The 20159-nt window shown below is 43.0% G+C and overlaps 1 protein-coding gene across 3 annotated transcripts in view; it reads left to right on the plus strand.

The window, feature by feature from the left end:
- Positions 1 to 3811, plus strand: part of ACTR2 (actin related protein 2) — a 41299-nt gene extending 37488 nt beyond the window's left edge. Inside the window, exon 10 of one of the 3 annotated variants that reach the window (XM_036262474.1) lies at positions 1184 to 3811. In XM_036262474.1, coding sequence (XP_036118367.1) covers positions 1184 to 1354 — 171 coding nt within the window. In that variant the 3' untranslated portion in view covers positions 1355 to 3811. The remainder of the gene's footprint in view (positions 1 to 1183) is intronic. The other 2 variants (XM_036262473.1, XM_036262472.1) reach the window with 2 other exon arrangements.
- Positions 3812 to 20159: the final 16348 nt, after the last annotated feature.

The following is a 20159-nucleotide window of genomic DNA, read 5'->3' on the forward strand; positions in this document are numbered from 1 at the left end:
GTTACCTATCATCACATGCAAAGCTTCAAGTATTTGCTGTCTGGCTCTTTACAGAAATGGTTTGCTAACCCCTACGTAAGAGCAAAAACAGTAATTCAGATAGTTAGAACATTAGGAGAGCCTCACATTGATCATTTGTGTTTTTCTGTCATGTGCTGTCAGATCTTACTGCTCATTTTTATGACATACAGTTTAGAATGACAGTTATTTTGAGTCCTTTTGCAGAATTTGTGACATTTAATAAAACTACGACATCATTTTAAGGTTTCTCTTTTAGGTGTTACCTGACCATACAGAGTAAGGTGTGTCCTTGTTAGACATTTAATACTGACCATAGAGTATAAAACTGTACCTACTTGTCTTTCATTTTGGTTACTGTGTTCATTTTTTTCTAATATTCCCATGATTTATTTTGACCGTATTTGGTGGTTGTTTTTTTTAGAGCTAGTAGAAGGAAGGGAGGGAGAGGAGAGAGAGAGAGAGAGAAACATCAATGTGAGAGAGACATTGATTGGTTGCCTCCCACATGCCCCCCCCAGGGGGGTTGGGGATTGAACTTGCAACCCTGGTACGTGCCCTTGACCAGGAATTGAACCTGAAACCCTTCAGTGCACAGGCTGACGCTCTAACTATTGAGCAACACCGGCTAGGGCTGGTCTTTTTTTTTTATTTTGAGAATATTTTATTTGAACTTGAGAGAGTAGAAAGTGAGCTTTGATTAGAAGAAAAGAGCTTCCATCTTTATTGCATGGGACTACAATCATAGCAGCATTAGACCTTGATGAAACCATAGAAGTCCTCTCATTCAAACTCTTCATTTGACAGCTAACTGATTGACCCATGTGTTCATCCATCAGTTGATGGGAAAAGCTGCCCCAATAGAAAGAACTCTGGTATTTGGGCTCACAGTAGGGTGATCATGGGAATTATTCAAATCAGGACGCTTGATAGGTGCCGTTACTAATGATGTGGTAACAGGTATAAATCAGGACTGTTCTGAACACACTAGCTATGAGCTTTGGCCAAATTATAGAATGTCTCTGTACCTCAGATACCAAATCCTGCTGTCCTACTTACATCACAGGACTTTTGTGAGAATTCAGTGGGAGAATATATGAAAAAGTCATCTTTATAAAGCACAAAGCGCTATGCACATGTGACATTTTATCCTCTCTTTCTTTAGAAATTTAAGATCCGCATTGAAGACCCGCCACGCAGAAAGCACATGGTGTTCCTGGGTGGTGCAGTCCTAGCAGATATCATGAAAGACAAAGACAACTTCTGGATGACCCGGCAGGAATACCAGGAGAAGGGTGTCCGTGTGCTGGAGAAACTTGGTGTGACTGTTCGATAAACTCCAATGTGTTCCCATCACACCCCTAATGCTTTTCTTTTTTCCTTTATTGCCTATCTTTGAACTCATTAAACTTCAGGACATGGAAGAGGGCTCTCTTTGCCCTTTGACTGAAAAGGTCAGGTTTTATTCTGGGGTCTTGGGAAGCTTTGTTAAATTTTTGTTAATGTGGATAAATCTGACTTTAATTCAAACACTTCCTTACAAACACAAGGAGAGGGCAAAAGGTCCTGTTTGCTGCTTTGTTTCTTCTAAGTAGGCATTTAGATCATTCCTGTAGGCTTCCTATTTTCACTTGACTGCTCTAATGCTGCTAGTTTTAGCACACTAGGTGGTATGCCTTTATTAGCATAAGAAAACAACTTTACGGGAGCTCTTACATGTTATTGGGGTGGGGGTGGTAGGGATGGGTGGGCAGCTGCTGAACCCTTTAGGGCATTTCCTCTATAGTGTGGCGCTTTCAACAGTTAGTGGTACAGATTTAAGTACCTTAAAGCTCTGGTATTAACGTTTTAGGGAAACATTAGACTCAGAACTAAAGTGTTTTGGGTGGGTTTTTGTGTAGGGGTGAGGGGAGGTGGTCTCTTAATTTTGATATTTTTATTTTTGAGCTTTTCTGCTCTGGGATACACAAAAGATGAACTTTATTTAGAGTACTTTGATTTGACAGATTTTCTTCTACTTTTTGTCTGCCTGGAACTGTTTTATAAAAAAACAAGTATAGTATCCCATTACCATGTGGCTAGGGATTTGGTTTTTTAAAATCAACCATGTTATTTGTGACTAGACTCCCTAAAATCTATCAGTGGAAAAGTAACATTTAAAAAATGCTATTGGACATTCAAATTCAGATTTTAAAAAGTGCTTAAGATCTGGTACTTTCTAAGCGCTTCTGTTTATACTGGAAGCATTAAGGTAACCAGTGTGAAGTACCATTCTTGCAATTATTCTTTTAGATCTGAAACATAAATAATTACTGGCAGTAGGTTATAATTGTTAGGTTAAAAATAACATTGAAACATGGGACTTGTTGCCAGTTGGGTCATTTTCATTAGTTTTTGTTTGTTTTGATTTGAAACCTGGGTAGTAATTGACTATTTAAAATGTTGGCCAAAAATATCAAGATTAAAATTTGTATCTGTATTGAAAAATTAATCATAATGACTAATTTGCAGCCATCTTAAGCTTGAAAGAAGAGATATTGGTAATTTGTAAATGTTAGCAGACTTTCCTGCCTATTTCAGAAAATTGTATTTATGAATTCTGTCAGAATAGCTTGGTATCTGAAAAAATACTCAGGCCTGAATTCTTTCTAAATTTGAAAAATAAAGTAATAAGAAATTGTATCATGTTAAGTATAAAATGCAGATTCTGAAACAAAAATGTTTTTTTGTTGTTTGGTTGTTGTTTTTTTATTTCAAAGTCTTTACTAATAATGAAAGAAGAAAGCTTTGCTTTGAAAGGAGAAGCTTATTTTTCTGGGTAACTGAAATTGGAGAAATGATTGGCTTTAAGTCTCTTTTGTGAGAAAACTTAAAAATCAATTTATATGAAATAAGCAGCAAAAGGAGGTTATTTTTCATTACATAGCTTCTGTTAATAAGTATTTTTTTCTCTGTTTTACCTCAATTTGAATACATAAAAGAACTTTGCCTGCATGCTGGACATGCTTAGTACATGTGAATAGCCTATGAATAACATCTAGATTTTAGGGACCTGGATGTCAGAGTACTTTGGGATTCTAAAGTGTTCCTAAATCATGTTCTTATAAATCCCCCCAGCCTTTTGAGTACTGGATTTTGTAAAGGACACAAATGTAGGACCATTACCTACTACTGTTTATTTCAGGTAAATGGATCGACTCTTGGCCATCGGTCATGACTTTATAATATGGGGGTAGAAGACAACCAAGAGTGGGCTGGGCTCTTAAATAAAACAGTGAAAGAGCATTTGTCATCTGTCCTTTGAACGTAGAATTTGGTTCTAATTTCATATTCCGCTTGCAAACATGACATTAAAATTGTGTATTAATATATATTATATAATTTTTAAATTCCATTTTATAATTTTCCTATGCCAAGGTGAAATAATGTATTTAGTAATTTTGGGGATAGGGAAGTATTGTGTTTAATTGGAGTTGTCTAGTATGAGTTTCTCTAATTAAAATTTATTCTGTTTTAAAAGAGATCTGATTTTTAGCTCTTAAACCATTGTCATTTAAATTTCCAAAAATGATTAAAATTCTTTTCTTTTAAAATTAGAGTTGTCAATACCTTGACCTTTGAGAAGGTTTCTTAGAAATAGGTCCTATGGTTAAACTTTTTTCTTTAAAATGTGGTATTGGATGTTAACTTTTACACAGTTCTGAGCACTGTTAACAATATCAGTAAAGTATTTTGAGAGATCAGTGGAAAGTTAAACATTCTGAATTTAACATGAAAACACTCCTTTATGATTCAGAAAATAAAATCAGATTTTTCAAATTAAATTTGAATTTTGTCTTTGTTTTTCTCTTTAGTTTCAGTTTCTTATTTTTATTTATATTTCATTTTTGTTAATGCAAGATGGATCGACAACTGTATACTGGTTGTTAGGCCAAGTTCAGTTCAGTGTTCTATTATTTGACCAAAAAAAAAAAACTATTTCTGATATGATTTCAAATACATAGAGGGGAAAAAAAACAAAACAAGAAATAGAAGCAAATTACAGCTACAGCTATATTAGAGATTTCCCCCCAAGCAGAGACCGTTTTGTTTCCTAGAAGATACATTGTGGTTTTCGCAGTAGTAGGAATGGTAGGCAGACTGGTGTGTAAGGTGCCTCTTTTCAAGGATATTTCAGCTCATCTGTAGACTTTTAGGCACATTATTTTTAATAAAGCGACTAAAGAAGGAAGAAAATGTATTAAAGTGACAATTCCTTTCATACTTGCCTTTGAGGATGGGGGCTGGGGAGTAGACTCATGGTTTTTTGTTTTGTTTTTTTTTTTGGTACCTGCTCTTAGCGGGAACCGAACCGGGACTCTCTGGTCCGCAGGTTGACGCTCCAACCCCTGAGCCAAACCAGCCAGGGCTATACTTAGATTTTTTTTTTTTCCTTCAGGAACTTGTGTGCTCGCACCTCATTGCTCCCTTCCTGGCCAGAGTCCCAGGACCTCCTGAGGTGTGCCTCTGGTGTCTTACGTAGTCTCTTCTCTGTTGCTGGGAATATAGTGTGACCTGTCTCTGTATGTTACAGAGGAAGGAAATACTGGGCACTGCATAAAGTGTCCTTATGGATGGACTAAAAGTCAGTTTTTTTCTTCACCCACTGAACAACTGAGTGCATTTATTAACTGTACTGACTTTAGAACCATCTGAGAAGATACCCAACTAAAGTGAACTAGAAACTCAAGGATTGATTTAAGTTCTGTATTTAGCATATTATCTAACCTTAGACTAATATGCCAACTGCCCACAGTACCTGGGGTATTTGTAGGTTCATTTTTTCCCCTTTTGCTCAAATTCTGTGACCTATTAAGAGATTGAAAATGCTACATCAGAGGTAAGTGGAGGAAGTGGGGAGGACCTGGCAAAGCATATTTGTATCTCTAAGCATTCCCATTTGTGTTAAGTGCAGATGGAAAATGTCTAATTGGGTAGGGGGAATCCAAATGGTTTCTCACTTCTCTCTGGCAGAACAGAATTCCTGTCCTATCTCACTTCTACACTCCGTTCCTGCCACCCAGTAGAGAGAAGGCCTGGGAAGGACTGAATAACTTTCCTCGAAATCAAAGAATTAGTATTTTAACTATGTGTGCATTGACCAATGGAAAGTTTTCGTGTTGCAAATTGCAGAAACCCATCACAAGGATAATAAAATACAGTGTAGTTTCCAAGTCCAGGGTGGACTCCTGAGAACAGTGCCTTTTGCTTTTAGCATCAAGTTGAGCTTTTGCCTAGTGAATGGTTTTTTTCAAGGTTAGTGGAAAGAAAACTAGTGAGCTGCTTTGCCCTTCCTGGAATGGGTTTTTTAAAAAAAGGGCCCTGACTCTCAGGAATAAGAATTTTATTCATAAAAAAGATTATAAAGATTTCAAGTTTGATATTTTTTATGTTTTGATAATTAACATTTTAATATTACAAATACTGGAAATACTAATGTGAAATAAAGGTTGATATTTTCAGCAATTAGTTCAGGAAATTCTGAAGTCAAGCTCTGCCACAATATTAATTTGATCTTTTTGTTAAATGAGTACTTTTTTTGTTGTTATTCATTACCCGAGGATATTTTTTTCACTGATTTTTAGAGAGTGGAGAGGAAGGAAGGAGGAGGGAAAAGAGAGAGAAATATCCATGTGAGAGAGACACATTGAGAGACACACTCATGTGCCCCAACCAAGGCTGGGGATCGAACCTGCAACCCAGATACATGCCCTTGACCAGGAATTGAATTCGAGACCCTTTAGTGCTCAGGCCGACATTCTGACCACTGAGCCACACTGACCAGGGCATGAGTACCTTGATGTGCAGGGGTTGGGATTTTTCTTTTTCTTAGACCTATCAGAAAATATACACAAGAAAATTGCAAGGCCTGTCTTTAGGAAACCAAATCTAAGGATTTCCTGAGTGAGAATTCTTTTAACTGCTCTTACGTACTTCATGCCAACTTAGTGTTTGAAGAGTAAGAAATTTGGTCTTAAATGAAGCTCAAATATCAACAATAAATTGATAACATACATTTGACCCTTTAATTTAAAATCTTCAGTCTACTTACGTGTGTGCGCATGCTTAGATCTACATTGAAGGCTTCTGGCATTGTATTTAAGAACTGTTGAAAAGGAACATAGGTTTGAAAACTAAAGCTGTGATGACTAGGTACAATTCAGAAGACCTAGATGATCAAGTAGGGAGGTCATTTTGCTTATTTTGTTTTTAACACTTTAGGTGAGATTTAATCTGTTTAATATCCTGTAGGAAATGATGTTGCTAGAGTATCATCTAAATTTTTTAAATAGTCAAATTATTTACCCTTCAATGTCTTTCTCTGTATGAAGTCTGAATCACATGGACTGTTTATTTATTTTTGTTATTTGTTGTTATTTTTATCTTCACCTGAGGATATTTTCCTATTTATTTTCAGGTAGAGAGAGAGGGAGAGACAGAGAGAGAGAGAGAGAGAAACATCGACGTGAGACACATTGACTGGTTGCCTCCCACGTGACCACGACCAGGGCCAGGGACGAACTGCAACCAAGGTACGTGCCCTTGTCTGGAATTGAACCCGGGACTCATTGGTTCGTGGGCCGATGCTCTACCGCTGAGCCACACTGGTCAGGGCTTTTATTTATTTTTAAACTTATCTTTATTGTTGAAAGTATTACAGCTGTACCTCCCTTTTCCCCCATTGACCCCCTCCTCCCCACTCCCGCCCCCCTCCTGCTTTCCCTGCACTATTGTCAGTGTCCATTGGTTATGTATATATGCATATAAATTCTTTGGTTTATTTATTCCTGTCCTCCCTCTCCCTTTTCCTTTGAGGTTCATCAGTCTAACAATCAATTTGTATTTCTTAATCCCTTCACCTTTTTTGCCCATCCCCTCAACCTCCTCCCATCTGACAACCAACAAAAATGTCTCTGTATCTGTGAGCCTGTTTCTCTTCTGCTTGCTCAATTTGTTTGTAGATTCAATTGTTGACATATATATTTATTGCCATTTTATTAATATTTTTGTTCTTCTAGAAGACCCTTCAACGTTTCATATAATACTGGTTTGGTGTTGATGAGCTCCTATAACTTTTTCTTGTCTGGGAAACTCTATATGATCATCAATTCTAAATGATAGCTTTGTAGGATAGAGTAATCTTGGTTACAGGTCCTTGCTTTTCATCATTTTAAATATTTCTTGCCACTCCCTTCTGGCTTGCAAAGTTTCTTTTAAGAAATTGGCTGACAGTGTTATGGGAGCTCCATTGTAGGTAACTAATTGCTTTTCTCTTGCTGCTTTTAAGATTTTCTATGTCTTTATCCTTTTGCATTTTGATGATGATGTGTCTTGGTGTGGACCTCTTTGAGTTCATCTTGTTTGGGACTCTCTGGCTTCCTGGACTTATATGTGTGTTTCCTTCACCAAGTTAGGGAAGTCTTCTGTTATTATTTTTTCAAATAGGTTTTCAATTTCTTGCTTGCGCTCTTCTCCTTCTGGCACCCCCATGATGCGAATGTTGGTGCGCTTGAAATTGTCCCAGAGGCTCCTTATATTATCCTAATTTTTTTGGATTCTTTTATTCTTTTTGCTGTTCTGATTGGGTGTGTTTTGCTTCCTTATATTCCAAATTGATGGTTTGCTTCTTGGCTTCACCTACTCTACTATTGATTCCCTGTGAATTAATTTTTATTTCAGTTAGTACATCCTTCATTTTTGACTGGACCTTTTTAATGCTCTTGAGGTCCTCACTAAGTTCCTTGAAGTTTTCATGAAATTCTCCTAAGTTCCTTGAGCATCCTTATAACCAGTGTTTTGAACTCTGCATCTGTTAGATTGCTTATCTCCTTTCATTTAGTTCTTTTCCTGGAGTTTTGTTTTGTTCTTTCATTTGGGACATGTTTGTCTCATTTTGGTTGCTTCCCTGTGTTTGTTTCTATGTATTAGGTAGAGTTGCTATGTCTCTTAGGCTTCCTAGGATGACCTATTATAGTGGGTGTCTTGTAGGGTCCAGGTAGGGTCCAGTGACACAGCCTCCCTGGTCACCCCAGCTGGGCCCTCAAGGTGCACCCCTTGTGTGGACTGTACACCCTTCTGTTGTAATTGAGTCTTGATTACTGTTGGCACGTCAATGGGAAGGATTTACTCAGGCTGATCAGCTGTAAGGACTGGCTTTTCCCAGTGACCACTGACCTCTGATGACCTTGGAGGATCAGCTGTGCAGGGTCCCACCATATAGAGCAAGACTTACTTCAGCAGGGCTCTGGTACCCACTGAGTCCACTCCTTGAGTGTTGCTTGTGGAGGTGGTTGGGTGGTGGTTTTTTGAGGTTGTCTGAAGCTGTCCATTGGGTGTGCTGGCTGTGGGGCAAGGTCAGCCACTGCCTGTGTTCTGCCCTGGGCCACCAGGCATAAGCAACAAAGTGATCTGCAGATGGCTGCTTCTTGTGCTGGGCTTGGAGGTGCCCAAGCAAAGCCACGCTGTGAACCAAGGCTGGCTGCTTCTAGTGCCAGGCCTGGGGCCCCTTAGTGAGAGGTATGGGGTCACTGAGGCCAGATACTGCTTGTTTGAAGCAGGAGCCAAGACAGGCCAGTTCTATGGTAAAACCACTGGAAATAGCTTGGGTGGGCCCTGGTCGGGGTCATGCGGGAGGGTACCAATTGATGTGTGTCTCTCACATCAATGTTTCTCTCTCTCTCCCTCCCTCCTTTCCTCCCATTCTATCTGAAGATAAATGGAAAAGTATCCTTGGGTGAGGATTATTTTTTTAAAAAAGTGCAAGTTCCTCAGCCACACTGTAGACCTACCAAACTTGAATCTGGGGCCTGAGGGTTTGTTTGCCTGTTCTCCAGCTGTGCTAAGGGGTCCCCCCCCCCCAAGCTCTCACTCCCTGCTGTAGGCTATTAATTGGACAAGCAGGTGCCCCTGCCTTGCTCTTCTGAAAACTGGTCGAGCTTTTAGCAAATAGGTCCAGCAGTGCATTGGGAACCAGCCCTGAAAACCAACTCTGAGCCATGTTGATTGGCCAGCATGCTCACCTCCGTTGCCTCAGTTCAGGTGGGTGATGCTATCCTTCACTCAAAATGCAGATTCCTCTGGGAAGGTTAAAGACTCATCGTCAGTCATTTACACATTTGTGTGAACTGCAGTGACTCACACAGACACCTAGTGACAATTAGCAGCTCAGAGTCCAGTGAAGGGAAGGTCTGCAAGTTGGCCTAGGAGTGTGTGGGAAACAACAGGTGGACTCCAGAGGAAAAGGAGAACTCATTAGGCAGGTCACTTTTTAGAGACCCGTGTGGATGGGAGTCAGGTGCTGGAGCAAACTCGTTTTAGAGATGTTTTCTCCTCACTTCTGACTTGCCTGCTTCCCAGCTCCTGAGCTTGAGTGAGTATAGCTCGTGCTGCAATTCAGCTGCTCGATGGATTAAAATGATCTGTAGCCTGGCCGGTGTGGTTCAGTGGTTGAGCATTGACCCATGCATCAGGATGTCACCGGTTCAATTCTCGGTCAGGGCACATGCCCAGGTTGTAGGCCTGATCTCCAGTGGGGGGCCTGCAGGAGGTGGACAATTGATGTTCTCTCTCGTTGATGTTCCTATCTCTCCCTCTCCCTTTCTTTCTCTCTAAAATCAATAAATGAAATAAATAAATAAGTAAAATGATTTATAATCTGGCCCAAAAAACCCACCTACCAGATGTAGCTTTACTTCTGGAGAGGAAATATCTGTTTCAATTTCCATGCAAATGAACTTTGGGATGCAATGTGGAGACCACCTATCTATATATACAGTTCTTTCAAGTTCTGAATTTTTAGAAGTATAAACCCAGTTGTTTAAAAAATTTGGAAGTTTGTGGAAGTATATATATTTTTTAGTTGAGTTGACAGGTGCTAGAGAGAGAAACAAAAGCTTACCCCTGCATCTGCTCTTTTAGGCAACAATAATTTTAGCCAGAGATGTGAGTGGAGAGGAGGGGGAGGGGCCATGCTGCAGTAACCAGCTGCAGGTCAGTTCTTGAAGAAAAACGAAGTAACTGGCTGCAGTTGAGGTGGTGGTTAGCTTTCTGGTTCAGGAACGAACCCTCTCTGAGAAGTTTGATCGAGTCTCTGGGTGAGTAGGATATAGTTTTTATCTTCAGCACTTAATTCTACAACCCATACAAGTAAGCGTTGGTGTTCTGTCTACATGAAGGGCGTATAGCTGATGCTGGGTGCATTGTCTTGCCGTTGGTTTGCCTGCATCTCTCCTTCCTTTTCATCACGAACATACCTCTTAAATTCTCCGTTTCACTCGAGAGCACAAGGCAGAGCCTCCTACCTCTGACGGTCCAGTTCGTTGAAGCTTGTCTGATTCTTTAGAAGCCTCATTTGTTCTGAATGCTTGTCATGAAATTTGTCCAAAAGTGGAAGTGTTTAATTGTGCATAATGACTAACAGTTGTTTCTATGACTGCGGTAAATACATTTCTTATGACTTAAAAACTGACTGAAAACCCGCAAGGTCCCTTAAGTCCAATGCTGTTCCCAAGGTGGGTTTTTGGAGTGTCAGCGTTTGCAGGCTGCCTTTCTGAAACCCAGGTGGAGGTGCTGCTGGGAACACTAACGTCTGACTTGAAGCTACTGTGCTTTTAAAGTGGTGTGACAATTGCATATTTATGTCTTTAGTTTTGGTTAGTTCTACCAATCTCAGGAGAGAGTTGGCTGCAGATTGTCTTTGTCTCGCTCATGTCATGTATGTAACACTTGCATGCCTTCCGAATTTTTGGGTTGTTCATATCATTCAAAAGAAGCTAGGCTTTGTGGTGTGAGCCAACAGAAACCCAAAGGCTTCCTTGAGCTTTCTAAATGAACGTTTTCTTTGTTTGTTGCATTTGTGGGTCTCTTGAACAAATATGTGGAGGGAAAGATTTATGTAATGAAATTCCCATGTTTTAAGAGTCTAAAGAGGTTTGGATTTATGGAGCTGGCTCCCACCCCCACTCTGCCATCAGATCATTGAGACTGGGGACTTTTTGAATATGGCTCCACCCACAAAAACATCTCTGCTGTTCCCACGTTCCTGAAACGGCAGGATAAAATGAAATATGAAAGGGCATCTACACTCTTGGAAGGCGAGATTCGCCCGCTGGCAAGGGAAACCAAATGGTAGCTTGCTCCACTTGCTGATTTTACTCGGAAGCTGGGAGCAAAGGAGGGACGTTTTCCACTAAATTTTAATACAGTTACTACTTTCAAGAATATATTCAGTTTTCTTCAGGCTTGGGGATTGTCTGCTAAAATAATTAACTGTGAGGCAGGCAGGGAGAGAACTGCATCTGCAAAGGCAGGACAAGGTTAGGAGAAGAGGAGATAAACCCTGGCTTGCCTCACAGCTGCCCAGCCTGCAAGGAGCAGAGCCTGCCAAGAGCATCCGCACTGATTTGCAGAGGAGAAATGAGGAAACCGCTCGCCCCAGCTACCTTGGGCTGGTGACAGTGCCGGTGTAAATTCTTCCCACTCGGACCACGAGGGAATGCTGCGTCTCCGAGGTGCTCCTCGGGCCCACCTTCACCCTCTTCCTCTCCTAGCGTTTGCAGCAGCCTCGGGCCAGGCGTTGTCACTTCGGGGTGCCTGAGACCTCATGGGGAGTCAATTACTGAGCAGATACCAGACCCCACTTCCAGAAATTGAGGTGAAACTCTTCCAAGGGCTCCTTTGCATTTGGAAAAACATTAATCAGAAACCAGAGGATTTTGTTTGTTTGTTTTTTTGTTAATCCGAGGATATTTTTTCTATTGATTTTTAGAGGGTGGAAGGGAGAGAGAGAGAGAGAAACATAGATGAGAGAGAGAGACAGAAACAGACAGACACATCAATCAGTTGCCTCCCACCTGACCTCTCCCACACGACCCCAACCGGGGCTGGGGATGGAACCTGCCCAGGTATGTGCCCTTGACTGGGAATCAAACCATCCACCCTTTGGTCCGCAGGCCGACGCTCTCATCACTGAACCAAACTAACCAGGGCAGAAACCAGAGGATTTTGTACAGAATTAAGCTACAGCCTAAATGATAAAAATCAGGGTATACTTTTCCAAAGGTTTCTCTTAACTGGGAGTTTCTATGAGAAGGAAGACGAGGGCTTTCCACCTGTATCTTGGACCCAGGGACTCTTGGACGCCAGTTCTTTGTCCGAGCTCTCTGGCTGCTGTCGCCTTGAGGTCAGCCTCCTTTAGTACTGTGCCTTCCTTTTACTCATAAAGGGGAGTGCTGCCAGTCTCATCTGTTTCAAAGGGCCTTTGTTTCCAATCCCTTTTGGGAGAGGAGTGCATTTCCCTGCCTCGGTTTACTGCGTCTCAGAGAACAAGAAGGCATCTTAAACCGTGTTTATTGAGCTTTTAAAGTTCCTTGACTTTTTGTGAGCTGAGACAACAGGGGCCATCAGGCCCTATACTCACGAAAGGCGTCACATAGAAAACAACAGTAACGACGCGGAATCAGACAGCTGCAATGGGCACCCTACACGGAGCGCCCAGCGGGCACCAGCCCCTGCCCCCTGCGCTGTACCTGGTTCCACGTTAGCTCAGCAGGAGTCACTGTCGTCACTCTCCCGGCGAGAAAACAGACCGCCAAGGGCACGTAAGCGGAACAAGGACGCAGGGCCGGGAGGTTGTAGAGGCAGCTGAGCTCAAACATCTTTCTGGCTACACAGCTTTTGCTTCAACGCCCTACAATGGCTCTGTGTGATGGTCACCTGAGTCGACTCTGTCTGTCTGTCTGTCTCAAAGCCTTCATCTTTTTTTTAAAGTATTTTTTTAATTGATTTTAGAGAGAGAGGAAGGGAGAGATAGAAACATGGATGAGAGAGAACATCGATTGGCCACCTCCCGCACGCCCCCCCTGGGGACCGGGCTCACATCCTGGGCATGTGCCCTGACCGGGAATTGAACCGGTGACCTCTTGGTACGTGGGCCAATGCTCAACCACTGAGCCACACCAGCCGGGCTCAAGGCCTCATCTTGACTCTACCTCTCACTCGGAGGCCTTTGGAAAAGCACTTGTCTTGTTGTGTCTTAATTTAACTCAGGCAGATGAGAGTGCCCAGCCTGGAGGGGCTGGCCTCCCAGTGTCATAGAGAAGTGCTCGGACAGCAAGTGCCCCGTAAGAGCTGCTCTTCTCTTACCAGCCATTCCCGGGAAGAAAATTAAGTGGAAGCTCTCAGAGTGAGCAAACGAATGGCCTGTTGGTCACAGGCATTTCTATCCAGAGGAGCTTGTCCCACTTTTAGGACTTATCAGGTTTGGACTTTGCTTTTCTGGTAGGCTTAGTTTTCGCCTAGCAGGTGTTCGTTCTGGTTCCAAGGCTCCAAATTTAGATCAGAACTTGAAAAATTAGTCAATGGAGTTTTCAAAATCTCCACTCACAACAGGAAGGCATGCCATGGAAGGAATGTCAGTTGTTATGGTTGCAGTGGCCCCTGGAGTCCAAATGGCCCTTGGAAATAACACTCGGAGAAGAGAAACATTTGAATCACTTAATCTGCTAAGAACTTGCCCGGTGTGGAATGCTCTGAGCACAGCGTGTCTGTGCTCAGAGTGACTGGCATGGACAGGGACACTTCACGGCCGCTGCGGAGGCTGAGAGTACTCGACGAAGCCCGCCCAGGCGGCTCAGTGGTTGAGCGTCATCCTGTGCACCGCAAGGTCGCCAGTTCGATTCCTGGTCAGGCCACATACCCAGGTTGTGGGTTCCATCCCTGGTCAAGGTTTGTGCAGGAGGCACCAATCAATGTTTCTCTCTCTCCCTCTCTCTTCCTTTCTCTCTAAAAGACCAATAAAAAAATATTTTTAAAGTAAACTAACAAAAAAAAAAATGCAAGAGGACAAGAAGTTGTCTCCTGGGAAATAGTAACTGCTCCCAGGCAGAGCATCTGTGTGTCACTCAAGCAGCAGCTAAAGTTTCTAATCTGAATTCGAGGATGTTTCCCAGATCTCCAGGCCATGAATAGCAGTGTTGTTTAAGATGGTCATTATTGCTCACATCCCACTTTGGCCAGGAGCAGAAGGAGGGGCCTGGATCTGGGTCCCATGTAGCTGCTGCAGGAGGACACAATTAGCAGTCAGCCTATCTCTACAAGCCCTGGGGAGCAAAGGGTAGGAAGGAAGGAAGGAAGTTATGTAGGATAAACAAAACAAAGCAAAACCAAAAAAAGCCGCAGAAAGTTCTTCAGATGTGCAAGAATCTGTAATTCACATACTCATGGGAGAGTTGAGGGTGAGGACCCGGATTAAATGTTTTCACATGAAATGGGAATACCGAGAAAAAAGGAATCGGGAGGGCGGAGTGCCTGGCTTGGTCTACAGAGGTCTTGGAAACAGTTTCCTCTTATGTTTCTGGATGTTTACACACATCAAGGCCTATAGATACATTTTAAAAGTATATCTATCAAGTTTCCCCGGAAGGTCATTCATATTGCCAATGTGCCTTTAGTTTTCCATGACACGCTACATAGGTTTTATGATCTTGTTGAAAATAATTCATCACTTTTTGAAAAACTGTGGTTTAAAAGAAGTGAACATACAGATAAACAGTACAAAATGATCAAAACCATTCCAAACAAAGGTGTCTCCGGCAGACACAGTTTTAGAGTGACGGCCACGCCTGGTGACAGTCACAATGCGGTGCTTTTACAGTATCAGAGGAGAGACTCATAGGGCTGGAAACTGTGTGCCCCACCTCGGAGATGGGTTTTCTTCAGCATCATAATGGCCCTTTGGCTAGAACTGAAAAACACCTCTAAAAAGTAGGAGTCGTGGGCATTTTAATAGCTGCTAAATTATCTCGATATAAAGTGGGCCAAGGATGACAAAGCCAAATGGTATGCTGTGGTTGGAAGTGTCAGCCTGTGCAGCTGTTCTGGTGAGGGGCTTGAGGGCCAGCTTGTGTGGGAGCCAACGTTTTTGCAAGTTTTGTACATGTCAGTGTGTTCAGTTAATTCAAAGATGATCCGTCAAGTTGAACTTGACAGTGAACCAAAAAAACAAAACAAAAATCAACTCCAATGTTCATTTTAGTTTGTGCAAAATAAGCACATTTGAAATTTTGGGTGTATTAAATTGACTTCGTAGGAAACACATCTTTTATTCCTTCACCGGATGACATTATGTTATCCTGTTTTTTGTTTTGTTTTTTTTCAATAATTTTTTTCTTGATTGATTTTGGAGAGAGAGGAAGGGAGAGAGAGAGAGAAATAGAAACATCAATGAGAGAGAACATCGATTGGCTGCCTCCTGCATGCTCCCCACTGGGGATCGGGCCTGCAACGTGGGCATGTGTCCTGACCAGGAATCGAGCCGGTGACCTCTTCGTGCATGGGTCGACGCTCAGCCACTGAGCCACACTGGCCGGGCCCTCCTGTGTTCTTTAGCATTGCTGGAGCATAAAGCTCACATGGAAGGTCAGGGTCCTGTCGTTTAAAGATCTCAAACTGCGTTTCCAAATGAACTGTGGGCTAAAGAAGTTCCCAAGACATGCAGAACTTGAAAGGGACTGAACTCTGCAGGGTGCTGTTTCCCTTTTCAGGGTAGCCCTCAAAATTGATCTGAAACCCGTGACATTTCAAATCACTTGTATTTGCGTGAAAGTGTCTGAATTTTGAATTTGAAGAAGTTAAGTGCTCTGTGGGGTTCTAACCCAGGTAACAACAGGCGTGGGATAGTAACCCCTAAGGCAGCGGTTCTCAACCTGTGGGTCACGACCCCTTTGGGGGTGGACCGACCCTTTCACAGGGGTCGCCTAAGACATAACAGTAGCTAAATTGCAGTTATAAAGTAGCAACAAAAATAATTTTATGGTTGGGGGTCACCACAACGTGAGGAACTGTATTAAAGGGCCGCGGCGTTAAGAAGGTTGAGAACCGCTGCTCTAAGGAAACTCGTGGAACCCAAGTCCCAGCAAGACACCGACAGCTTCCCCCTTTCTGGGCCCCCCTTTCTCATCTGTAAACAGCCACTTTCAAGGTGCTTGGAATAGTTCTCGCCAGTCTCTTCCTCAAAGATTCGCTTTAGAACTAAGATGTGAGGATTTTACTGACCATCTTTTTGTCCCTTCAGAGTAAGCCTTAGAATACCAGGACAACAGTGGCCGCGAGGACAGTGACTGAACAACAAACGCAGGGATTGAATGAAAGCGGAGAAAGCCTAGAAACGGGGTTTCCTTGGGGAGACCGTTCCCACTGGTGCTGTGCTCGTGGATGTTGGTCATGATGTGTGTGGCCGCCAAGCATCTTTCTAACTTGCTTCCCAAAATCTACATTTTGTGCCGAACATACCTCGACGTGGGCCAGTTCTGTCTTAATGAAACGTGCTTAGCAAGGAGGGACACGGGACAGACGGAAGCACGTGGTGATGCAGCATGTGTTTGCTCTTCACACGTCGGAGAGGACCTCTGGACACCGCGCGGCAGAGGCTGGCTCAATGTTGTCAAATTAAACACAACTTTCTTGTTCAGGTGACAGGCCCCACTCGGTCCCCTCCCCCTGGTGGAGCGAGAAACTGACTTAAGATGCTCACAGGAGCGGAAGGTAGGAAGAGCAGAGAACGGACTCAGCCTTATCCTGCTGAGGTGTTTTTTTGTTTTCATTTTTTCTTTACCCTACAAATATGGTAAGAGGAATAAAATCCCAAACATTTCCAGGAAATACGGAGGAATTTACACAGGATACTGAAGTAAGGCAAATGCTCAGAAGGGTTCCCCCCCTTCCTTAGGGGAACTGGGGGGAGAGTGGGTTGGCGGATGTTAATTTTATCTGTGCCTTCTCCGAAATCAAGAAGTGTTAGGAAGGAACCAAGAAAACTTCTTGGAAAAGTATTTCCCTTGATGTCAGGAAATTGGAATTATCTAAGCAAATAAAAACAGGTTTTTAATCCGCGGTCTGCAGTGGGCTGAGTGCTTTGCCGGCTGCGGTACGTATCCCTGCCGCTCAGGACATCCATCCCCTCGCCTCTGCTCGGCAGGACGTCCTCCACAGCCAGTCGCTGACCAAATGCAGCCCTTTCGTTCCGTGACAGTCATTTTTCTGTTTTACACTCCGGATTCCACGTTGGCCAACTGACCCAAAGGGCCTCAAAGCATCTCCCAGGCTCCAATGCAGAGTCCAATCGAGCACCAAACACATCAGTTAGATGCTGTCTCTCTCGTTTGCTGGACTCTGGAACAGTTCCTCGGCCCTTGTCTTTTATGGCGGAAACCAGCTATCTTCTAGAACATTCCTCAGTTTGGCTCCTCTGAGGTTTCCTCCTGACTAGGTTCAGGTTTCGCAGCCCCCGCCAGAAGTCGACAGGGGATATCGGGTGCCGTCCATCTGCTTATCTTCATCTTGATCACCTGGTCAGTGTGTGGTCAGGTTTCTCCACTCACTGCATAGTTACCGTTTCTCCTGGTAACTAATAAGCAGTCTGGGGGGGGGGGGTGCCCTGGCTTTTCAGGGGCTGGGACATACCATGTTAGTGGAGGAGGCCACAGAGGGCAGTGGTGAGCACTGGCTTGAGTTGCGACCGTGCCGTTCACTGGCTGTGTGGCCTTAACTCGCGGTCTGTGCCAAGGATGCTCTGCCCCTGCTAACTGTGCGTCCTGGGGAAACCCGCCAAGCTCACCTCAGCCTCCATTTCTCACCTGAAGAACGAGGGGTTTGGCCTGGGCCGGTAGCTCAGCTGGTTAGAGCATTGTCCTGATACGCCAAGGTTGAGGGTTCGAACCTGATCAGGTCACATACAAGAAGCAACCAGTGAATGCATAAATAAATGGAATTACAAATTGATGTTTCTCACAATCTCTTTTAAAAAGGGAGGGGAAAGAAATATGAAGAATGAGGGGTTTTGACCAGATCTGAAGTTCTCAGTCCAGACTGGCCATTAGAGTCAGTGGGGGAATTTTGAGAAAATTCCGGTTCTTGGCCCCATCCCCAGACCAAGTAAATCAGAAGCTAGACATCAGAATTTTCCAGAAGTTCCCCAGGTGATATTACTGCAAGTCAAATTTGAGAACCACGGGCCTCGCTAATCCTACATGTCCTTCCGAGCCTTAAGTTTCTTTAGGTCCGTGAATGGAATATTCTGAGGAACTGAGTTTTCTGGTGAACTTGTAATTCACCACCAGAAATTCCTTCTTGTTTCTATTCCTATTTTTAAAAATATTTCTAAAGTGAATTAAGTCAAATTAATCGTGAAAGTTCGTCCTTCCTTAGTGTCTCTATGACCCCATGAGAAGGATATTCTGAAGAACTGGGTTTTCTGGTGAATTTGGAGCACTTCTGAATTATTTATCCCACCCAAAATTATTTTTCGTTGTTATTCCAGTTTTTGAAAACTTTCAATAGTCCGATTTTCTGCCTAGGGAAACAGGGACAATAACTTCATAACATGAGGGCCACCCCATGTCCTGTCTCGAGCCTGGGTAGACGTCAGGAACTGATGCACTGACCTCTGACTTGCCTTTAAAATCCTCTCAATCCTGGTCGGCCATGACCAGTCAGTCCACTAACGCTTGCGATAAGACCCATTTGCTATTCTGTGTACGGTGAATTTAGCTCAACATTTCTTTCCTGATGGGGTGTCTTTCAGAGCCTCAAAGGCAAAACTCCCAACAGCCCTGCCTCTACCCCAACTCCAAGTGCACAGGACTAGAGAACAGGGGGCTGTGCTGAACGTGTGCTGAGGCTGGATAAGCTTTGGGTACAAATGCACATACATTTTTATAGAATTATGCTTGGCTGCCATTTACTTCTTTTACTTGAATAGAGAGAAGCCAGTTCTGGGGAAAGACTATATATGCAGAGTAAGAACCAGGGTTCAAATTCTGTTCTGCCAGTCACTACTTGGTCATTTTGGACAAGTTATCCAAACTCTCCTTGTCATGCCTCAGTTTCCTCCTCTGTAGAATGGGCTAGTAATAGTGTCTTACCGTTATTGTGAAGTTTGAATGAAACAACAGAGTGAAAACCCAGGGTCTGAATGCTACCTATTTACCTTGTTAATACCACTCATGGAGGGCTTTATTTGTATTTGTTTATTTATTTTTAAGTTTTTTTCCTTATTGATTTTAGAGAGAGAGGAAGGGAGAGGGGGAGAGAGATAAAAATATCGATGAGAGAGAACATCAACTGGCCGCCTCCTGCATGCCCCTCACTGGGCATTTGGCCCACAACCTGGGCATGTGCTCTGACCAGGAATCGAACCAGTGACCTGTTGGTGCATGGGTCGATGCTCAATCACTGAGCCACACTGGCTGGGCCATGGAGGGTTTTATTAAGTGAGTTATAAATCAAAATTGCATAGATGTGTTAGAGGTGGTAGAGAGAAGAGAAATAGCTATATTGTGCCCCGACACCAGCTGGTGGCAGGGACATAGGAATGTGTGTCCATCCACAGGGGGTGCTGTTGTGTGGTCTGGGATGGCAGTGACCCACATCTGGAATGTGGTCATGTTAGCTTGGGGAAGTCACAGGAGCTGTGGTGCCTCAGTGGGGGCATTTCGGAAATTGATGGAGTGGATTTTGGTCGACACCCCCACTGGCATTTGGGGATGGACAGGAAAGATGTCCCGCAATGTGAAGTATGATATCATGTCCGAGTGACTTTCAAATGCTCCCCAAGACTACACTCACATTAACAAATGTGATCGGCAACACTTAGAACATAATAATCCTGAAAATAAGTTCTAAGATGCTACTTGAGAAGCCCAGTAATACAGAAGACCATTTCATAGGGAGAAACTTAAATGAAAGAAAGATCCTGTCTGGAAATTACCGAGTACCTGATGCAACCTGTGCTGGTTGCTGGCTCTGTACATGAAGCACCCTGCCTACATATTTTCCCGAAAAGGGTTTCAGCGCAGTAGGGCAGTGACAACGGAAAATAAGAGGCAGAGATTTGAGATTTCTTTGAACAGACCTTGTACCAAATACAAATGAACAGACTCGTGAAATGCAAGGAACTCAGTAAATTTCATTAACGTTTTAAAAAATATTGTTATAATATTGCCATTCTCCATATGTAATATCTATATTCATTTTGTAGCACAATAATAAGACATCTAGGTTGTGAGGATTATACTTTAAAACTTATTTTCCAGTTGCCTCTTTCT

The sequence above is a fragment of the Molossus molossus genome, unplaced genomic scaffold, assembly GCF_014108415.1.
Source record: "Molossus molossus isolate mMolMol1 unplaced genomic scaffold, mMolMol1.p scaffold_m16_p_15, whole genome shotgun sequence".
In the NCBI taxonomy this organism is placed as follows: Eukaryota; Metazoa; Chordata; class Mammalia; order Chiroptera; family Molossidae; genus Molossus; species Molossus molossus.